A 9,236-nucleotide genomic window follows, 5' to 3' on the forward strand; every position below is an offset into this window, starting at 1 on the left:
GACAGTGTAGAGACAGGAAGTGAGTGGGAGAGAGCAGGACATGACCTCGGACCGGAATCGAACCCGGGTCCCCGGATTTATGGTATGGCGCCTTATCCACCTGAGCCACGACACATACGCTTTTTTTTTTTTTTATCTGTTTTGTACTATGAGAGCTAAGTGAACCAGAGTCAAATTCCTCGTATGTGTCCACATACCTGGCAATAAAAGTGTTTGTGATTCTTATTTCTGATTCTAAAAACTTCATCCATTTTACGAGTGAACTGACGGAAAACGAAGCGCCGGGTTTGTATCAGAAGCGCTGAAGGACTTTTTGTTGACGTTATTAGGTCTAATATAAACCACCAGGGTTTGCTAGATTAGGTGGGTCACGTGACTGAATAAGCTGTATAAAGCGCAGGCTGCTGGAGTGAGTTCAGTGTTCGGGGTTGTTGAGCTTCTGTGGTGAAGTGAGGACCAGGTAGGCGGCGGCTGTGCAAGCAAAAAGGAGTACAAAATGGCTAACCGAACCTCCGTAGCGTCCCGCCAGTCATCTTCCTATACAAGGCTGTTCGGTAGTGACCGCAACGCGTCTGCGCGCTCCAGCTACTCGAGCCGCCAGTACTGCGTTCCAGCGCGCGCTTCCCGGATCTCCTTCAGCGCCTTTTCCGCTCCGCCGTCCGTCATCGCGAGCAAGAGTGCGCGCGTGCGGAGCGCTAACTTTCCCCGACTCGCATCCGGTACCGTGGACTTCGCCACGTGTGAGGCGATCAACACCGAGTTCAGAGTGAACCGTACGAACGAGAAAGCCGAGATGCAGCAGCTGAACGACCGCTTCGCCAGCTACATAGAGAAGGTGCGCTACCTGGAGCAGCAGAACAAGCTGCTGAGCAGCGAGCTGACCCAACTCCGCGGCAAAGGCACCTCCCGAGCGGCGGATCTCTATGGCGACGAGATGAGGGAGCTGCGCCGGCAGCTGGACCAGCTCACTAATGATAAGGCCAGAGTAGAAGTGGATCGAGATAATCTAGCAGAAGATATTGAGCATCTAAGAGAGAAGTATGTATGAATTTTTTTTTTTTTTTTTTCCCCCCCCACTTGATCTGTAGTTCCAGTATTGGTGAACTTTCAGCACCACTACTGGTGCTACAGGGAACCCAGGCTGACTGTCTCCATAAGCTGGGCATGGAAGCTTGTAGTCCTTCAGCCACAAGCACACGTGTAGGTCATTGCCTGATCTTAGACAACTTTATTTATCCCCGAAGGGCAATTAGAAGGGTCAAGAGTGGTACATTAAAAGGGCAAGAGAATAAAATCACAGAATAAAAATCAATGGGTGGGCCAAAAAAAAAAACCCAGTGTATTATGTACAATATACAATGGCAGGTCTGTTGCCAGTAACAAAGTGGGGGGAAAAAAAGGCAGTAGATAAAATATGGCAAATAAATAAAGTGACATGTGGATAAAATTAATGACAGAGTGACATGGTGATATTGTAATATTGCACATCAGGACATGTGATATTGCACTAGAGTATTGTACAGAAGACTGAAGTTACTGCAACTGTCTTGGAGTTCAGGAGGAGAATAACACTTGGAACAAAAGTTGCTCTCCTCCTCTGGGTCTTACAGGCCCGGGGATCTCTCTCTAATCTAGCAACATCAGCATGCCGGTCATTGTAAGTGATGAATGGGGTTGAGTTGTGCGGGCTAAGCAAGTTGTTACACTACATCTTCATAGAGGCACGGTCATGATGGTGCAGGTTTGAGTCCCTTGGTGACCCTTTAGTGAAGGGAATTGTCCCTGTATACACAACACTCCAAACAGACAACCGTGCATTTTGGGAAAAGAACATGAGTGATGGACAAGCTTTGGCTGTAGTGCATGCACCAGCACAGGTAACCCAGGCTGACTTTGTATAAGTACTGTAGACAATCTAAAATTCTCAATTTCACACCTAAAGCTTGGGTTGTAAGCAAACAAGTGTGCTTACTGTTTTGTTGGTTATTTTAAGTGTCTTTTAGCTATTTTTGGGTACTCCATACTCTTTACCTAAAATACACTTAAAATGACCAATTGTGTATGAAATGGTAAGTACACTTTCTTGCAATCTAACTTTTTTTTTTTTTTTTTTTAAAGTTTGGACAGCTTTTATATACAGTACTTGTAGAAATCAGCCTGGGTTACCTGTGCTGGTGCATGCACTAGCACAAACTTGTTTATCACTCATGTTCTCCCAAACTGCCTTTTTTTGGGGGGGGGGGGCAGTGGAGATTAAGTGGGGGTACGCGATTCGTGACGTCATCGTTTTGATGTCATGTCAGAAGCGGTAGCCTTTGTTTGGTCGCCTATGTTTGGTATGAATGATTTTTGTATGAATGTTACGTTCTTTTAACAACACGAGGGCACAAGAAGACTTTTTTCTTCTTTCAGACATTGTGTGCAATTTTCATTCGTGTTTGTCAGTACAGCCCAACTGTTATGGCGAAAAGCCGCAGTTTATTTTGTCTCCAATAAATATGCCGAAATGGCTAAAGAGGAACAAATTCGCCTTCTCCTTCCGAATGCATCGTCGTAGACAGCACCACTCTGCTGCTGGAACTCAACATAAACCTTGCATAGGTTTAACATGGACTATCAGTCGTGAAGCCAAAATATTGGAAATTATGGTACACAAACACCTTTGCTCATGTTCATTTGAGCCGAGCTGCATTCGGAATTCGATATTTTTACTAGCCTACTTACTGCCGTGGCAACAATATGTGTCCAGAAGTTCAAAAAAGTCCTCACTCACATCGCATACAAACCAGCAATGGGCTGAAGTTTATTATAAAAGGCACCAATCGAATAAATCAAGCATTTAGTCTGGTGCGATTGAGGCACCTGCGTATACAAAATACATGACATGCAGCCATTGGGTTAAGCCCTACCATGCACTCCTTAAAGACTTGAGTATTTCTTTAAATTTGTCATTTCACATTTTTGGATGTACAACAAAACACTAAACAGGAAGGCCACAGATTATGAATTCCAAATCATATATAATATAAAATACAGTATGTGGTGAAATTATCCGCGTAAGGATGACCAGGCAGGCGATTATATCAGTTCTGTTGCCCTCTCGGTGCTGCTACCATGAACGCCCGGAAATCACACGCGTGCGCACACACAGACCCTACTGTTATTAGGCTATTCAAAATCATAGGCCTATACTGAGCAAAAATCACATTAGAGCTTCAAAGATCATAAAGCATTAAACCGACAGATGGCGGAGTCAACGGTTTACATAATTCTAATATCTCGGCTGCGTTTAGAATGCATTCTACTTTGCGTCGCTACATTTTACGTAACGTTTGATTGGGGGGGCATTGATGAGCACAAAGGCGCGTGTCACTTACTGTAGAGCATATAAACTCAGGCCATTGAATGACTTTTTTTTTTTGAAGTGGGTGGACGGCGTACCCCCGCGTACCACACCCACTACACCCCTGGGGGGGTATGCTGTGACACAACTCCCTGCACTGAATTGTTAGGGACTTGAACCTGCTCCATCGTGACACTGCCTCTATGCTCAGTGTGCTCCATGAAGATGTAATGTGTAAAGGCTGGAGTGTAACAACTTGCTTCACCTGCACAACTTCAATCCCATTAATAACCTGGTGTACTGATGTTGCTAGAGGTCAGTGCCTGATCTCAGTGTGCTTGTGGCTGAATGACTACAAATTTCCATGTCCAAAATCTAACTTTTCCAGAAGAGTGGAAGTACTTAATTGCAAAGGGGGACTGACTCTGGAATGGGGCATTGCAAGCACATGACTGTTATGGTCAGCGTCACAAATGTCTGGTCTATACAGTATACTGCATGGTTAAAATACATGCTGCCAAACATCTCATGAATCTTGACCACCATAATTATCTCGAGCTAAAGAGATGTTTGCTTGTCTAGTCATGTGTAAAGCTTGTTTTTTCTGTGCTGCTGGTCATCAGGCTTCAAGAAGAGCTGCTTCAAAGGGAAGCAGCTGAAAACAACCTCCAGAGCTTCAGACAGGTATGTATATTCTACAGAGCTCCAAATGATCACTATGGTTTATCTAACTGACCTGGATTTCTGTTATTCCACTCTGGGATGGCTTGTATGATGAGGGGGGGGCATGTGGGTAAGTGACAAGGCAAGCTGTTGTCTGAGTGGGGGCTGTTACTTGTAGCTGGGGGAAGGTGGTGTGTTTAGACAGTGGAAGAATACAAAGGGATGTGTTCAAAGCTATCTGCCACTTCCACCTGTGCCTTCATAAGTAGGCACAGGAATATTGTCCATTATTTAGTGTTATGCTTAAGTGCCTTAGAGCAGGAAACCCTTATGTTGTGCTTGGTAGCATAAACTTGAGTCTCTGGCTTGACCTAATGGCTACACTTTTGATGGATTGCATGTTCACAGGATGTCGACAATGCATCCCTGGCTCGTCTAGACTTGGAGCGTAAGGTGGAGTCCCTTCAGGAGGAGATCATTTTCCTAAAGAAGCTTCATGATGAGGTATAAACAGCTGTCTGTTCAGTTTTATGCATCACAACTGTTTCTTACATGTGACTGACTCTTATAGAGCCCTGAGTGGATCACAAGACCTGCACAGGGATTAGCAAATGGTCAAGAGGATGAAGAGTATTATTAGACTGGCTATTATAAAACCGGAAAGGGTCTGGACTAATCTGAAACATGCAGACCAAAAACATGAATCTGTATGCTAATGAACAGTCAACTAAAATGGTGCATTAGTCTGTATAAGTTAGTTGGACATAAGACAATGGATACCTGTACATCTTTAATACTGAGGACCTGGATGTTACATGTATCTTTAAAGACAGCTGTGCTCTAAACTTGAGAGGCACATGAAAACCCAAGCTTTGACTTGCCTGCAGGAGATGGCTGAGCTACAGATCCAGATACAAGATCAGCATGTGCAAATTGATGTGGACATGGCTAAGCCTGACCTGACCGCTGCACTGCGGGATGTCCGTCTTCAGTATGAAACTCTGGCCAGCAAGAATATCCAGGAGGCTGAGGAATGGTACAAATCCAAGGTCAGTTTCTCAAGCCAGAATTCAGTTGTGCTTTTTCCTATTGAGAACTTGAATGATGAGCACCAGGTAATGTCCTATCTTTCAAAGCAGATGGAGAACATGCTGTGGCAATCATTTGTAGTCACTGTTCTCTAAAGCTGCAGGTGCTTGCATTCCCTTTGGGTTTGAGTACAGCAGATGGAAAACTGGGTTTTATTGGATAGAGTACTGATGGCCAGTCATTAAGCAATGGATTAAGTTTTTAAATAAACCAAACCTGACAGTCTTGATTGGTGCAAAGTTGGCCTAAAACACTGACTAGCCTAAACCCATTAGTAAGCATGATTGTGTTAAACAGTATCTTGAAGCCAGGTATGATTAACTGAAGCTTCAAAGTTTGCCCCACTATCTTGCACTGTCTCAGGAAGTAATTTGTGTGTAAATGCAATGTAAAATGGCTTTCTTGCTCCAGTTTGCAGACTTGTCAGATGCTGCTGCTCGTAACACTGAAGCCATCCGCCAGGCCAAACAGGATGCTGGTGAATATCGTCGGCAAGTGCAGAATTTAACCTGTGAGGTGGATGCACTTAAGGGCACTGTGAGTATGCATCTAATACCAATAGTTGGATGGTGTGAATGCTGCCCCTGACCCTAATCTCTTCGTTTATGGCTAGAATGAGTCTCTGGAGCGCCAAATGGGGGAACTGGAGGATAACTTTGCTATGGAGTCATCTAATTACCAGGCCACAATTGCCTGTCTGGAAGAAGAAATTCACAACATGAAGGATGAGATGGCTCGTCACTTGCGTGAGTACCAGGACTTGCTGAATGTCAAGATGGCTCTGGACATTGAGATTGCTACCTACAGGAAGCTGCTGGAGGGAGAGGAAAGCAGGTGAGCATGTGACAATTGCTATTGTAGCTTTGGCTCCTGTCTGCCTTATTCAGAGTAGGCCTGCTACAGTTCAGAATGTTACAAGCCCAAAATACACCCTGCTTTTTTTTAAGCATTGCTCTATTATGGTAGTCACAGGGTTGCTAAGGATTTCTGTATACATGCTATACTGTTAACCTCTTGGTCCTTTTCTTCTACAGGATCACGACACCATTGTCTAACTTCTCCTCCTCTTTTAGTCTGAGAGGTACAGTATATGCAGTTCCCTGGCCCCACATGCAGAACTTGCTTTATCATGCTGAAAAGATTGGGTCTAATGTTCAGTCACAGATCTCCTACAGGACTGGAGTGTCAAGTGTCTTTAAGCAGGGTCATGGGTCACTTATCAGGAAGCATCTGAATTTAATAATTTGTTTATTTGACAAGTGTCCTAAAACAAGCTCTCTCTGCAGAATCTATGATGGAAACCAAACCCCTCATTGAGGGTCTGTCCAGGAAAGTGGTGATCAAGACCATAGAAACAAGAGATGGTCAGGTATGTAAAAAGCAAAGCCTTAACATTGCAATGCAAATACCTCAAATCAGTGTGAAACTGGTCCACTTTCTACCATGTCTTCTCACAGGTGATTAATGAGGCCACTCAGCATCATGAAGACCTGGAGTGAACAGCTTTATTTTTAAAAGAATCTCACTGAGGAGCATTGTAGGGAGATGTATCAGTGGGGTATCACTTTTGGTGACACTAACCGTTTTAATGTGCCTTTTTGCAATTGTAGACAGAGCTATAGATGGGTGTTTCTTGAGCAGAATGGAGGGTAGGCCAGTGAAAACCGGCTTTACACGGTGTTGTTCTCCACAATTGCTAGTTTACACTGTACAAGTTGAACCACAGCAATAATCTTGGCTACACTGACTTTGTATCATTTGTCTGTTTGCAGTTTCTCCAATGTAGAAGAATAAAAAATAAACACTGCTAAGAACTATTTTGTGGCTTGTGTTACAAAACTGGACCAGATTGACGACAGATTTATAAATCATGCTTAGAATTTCTATAGTGTGGTAAATGCAAATACTCTTCAGTAATCATGCTGCTGGAAGTGACTGCATGCAGGTTATAGATGCTCCTAACTGTAGCACATCCAAGTGCCCTAAAATTACAAATGAGCCTGCAAATAGCATTTAAATGGAAGCTAACGGACTACAAAGTGATCAATGCATGCAAATGGTTATAATGGGGTTGCTACCCTTTCATGGCACAAAGATGAGGAAAGCTGGATGAAATGCCCCAATGGCTTGTTAATCCTATCAAGTTGCACTGCATTGGCAAATTGGTCCAGTTCACTGGTGCATAGAACTATTCTGAATAACATGGTGCTAAGTCTGTTTCAGCCTTAAAATTTACCTTTATTGTGCCACAAAAGGCAAGGTTGGTAACTTTTTTTTGGTGAAACCAGCAAGAGTAAGCTAGATCTGATTTAAAAAATTTCTCCCCTCAGTGGTTACTCCAAGATGCATGGATATATATTGGCAGACTACTGTTGGATGACTTCATGAAGTGTTTTGTAGTGCATTATTGGACTACCTCAGTCTTGCATGTAAGAGAACATTTATCATAATGAATGTTGGTACTTAAAGCTGAACTAGCTTTAGCAATGGCTATCTGCCTAACCTTATGGAAGACTCCAGACATGTGCACATGTAGGCAGGACAGAATGACAGCATTTTTTAACATAGTTACTGGGAGACCAAATGGTCTCCCAGTGGCCAGATTTGGTCTCCTAGTCAATGCCAAACCAGCTTCACTGGGAGACCAGATTTTAAACCAAGTTATGTCTTATTTGGTTCAATCAATTGCAATTAATTAACCAAATAACATGTAAGTATATTTAACAAGGGAAACTTGGCACTGCATTAACTGTCCTTATGCTGGCTCAAACAAGGATTCGAAATGTGGCAATTTGCATCACAGAATATGCCGCATGGACTCTGGGGCCTGTGACTTGTATTGCCCAGACCAGTTGGTCTCATGGAAAATCCTTAAATGCTCTGGAATGACATGCTTGGGTGGGCTCTTCACAACCCTCTAACTGCCACTGATGGTTCTTATTTTCTTTGTCCAGAGCATTTGACTTCATTGCTGTTGATGTAAAGAGCTGCCTTTTTAAGAGCTTCTGGAATGAAATGCCTATCCAGCTTTAATGAGATTTAAGCAGTCCTCAGTCAAACTTTCCTCATCTTGACCACCCCCTGGTGGATGGTGTAATCTTTTATGAAGGATAAGTTGCTTAAGATTTTATTAGCTTGGTGAATATTTAATTCACTCCACAAATATGGGTTTGTTTAGGATCAGAATTAATTTATTAAATTTCTATATTTGGGCTGAATGTGTAGAATCCAAGTGAGGGGATAAAAGTTTGCCTGAATTTTAAAATCATTGAGTGTCCTAGCTCCCTCCTGCATATGTAGTAACTTGCTCAGTTTGCTCCAACTGTTTTTGTTCATTTGAATGTAAATGACCATTTCAAAGCAAAATGGAGTGCAGTAGTTTAGCTGAGGAGTCAAGATCGAATCAAAACATGAACTACTGAAGTCAAGCTATTGCTAAAGAAGCAAATGCATGCTTTAAGCTTGTATGAGAGATTGTATTTTGGAGTTCAGGAGAAACATGAGCGTGTTGGTGAAGGCAGGTTCTCAGAGGAGGAACAGCACAGTGGTAAGTTCAGTCTCTGCAGATAGCATCTTTCATCCTGTCCAATTGTCTCTGGCAACAGTGAGCGCAGAGCTGAACACAATTTTGGCTTTGGTAAAATGTATTAATTATATTTAATGGCAGCCTCTTAAAGCCTGTTTCTGCCACCATAAAGACTTTTTTTTTTTTTGGTCAAATATTTGCTCATGACTCTCATGAGCTATTGTCATGATTTTGGGGAAAATGTTTTGTATGTAACTTCATTGTTCTTTCAAGTGACTGAAACAGGCTTCCTTAAAATAGACTAAAGCTGACCCTGTCAATTTTTTTTTTTTTCCATGTTTAGATTTTGAGTTTCACATGATGCATGAAAAGGTGCACACTGAGTCTATAAATCCTTCAGCCTGTAAAAATCAATATTATGAACATTAACCAATACATCTTTTAGTCAAGCCTTTATCATGGTTTTGTAAAACAGCTTCACTAGTATACTACTTGCTTGTGACCTTCATCACTCAGGTCTTCAGAATTGTGTGCTTGTTTAAGGCTCCCAGAAAACACATCTTGGTGCCTGAGATTACATGTCTGGAGCTAAAATCCGCACTAGGCCTTCTAGGG

At 42.7% G+C, this 9,236-nt stretch overlaps 1 protein-coding gene across 1 annotated transcript; it reads left to right on the plus strand.

The window, feature by feature from the left end:
- Positions 1–434: 434 nt before the first annotated feature.
- On the plus strand, positions 435–6,889 carry LOC132886912 (vimentin-like). The gene is made up of 9 exons (XM_060922127.1): positions 435–1,038; positions 3,967–4,027; positions 4,415–4,510; positions 4,894–5,055; positions 5,507–5,632; positions 5,709–5,929; positions 6,130–6,176; positions 6,382–6,464; positions 6,553–6,889. The coding sequence occupies exons 1-9, from the start codon at positions 497–499 to the stop codon at positions 6,592–6,594; spliced, it is 1,380 nt and encodes a 459-aa protein (XP_060778110.1). The 5' UTR covers positions 435–496; the 3' UTR covers positions 6,595–6,889.
- The last annotated feature ends 2,347 nt before the right edge of the window (positions 6,890–9,236 follow it).

This window comes from Neoarius graeffei, chromosome 5, assembly GCF_027579695.1.
Source record: "Neoarius graeffei isolate fNeoGra1 chromosome 5, fNeoGra1.pri, whole genome shotgun sequence".
Taxonomy (NCBI): domain Eukaryota; kingdom Metazoa; phylum Chordata; class Actinopteri; order Siluriformes; family Ariidae; genus Neoarius; species Neoarius graeffei.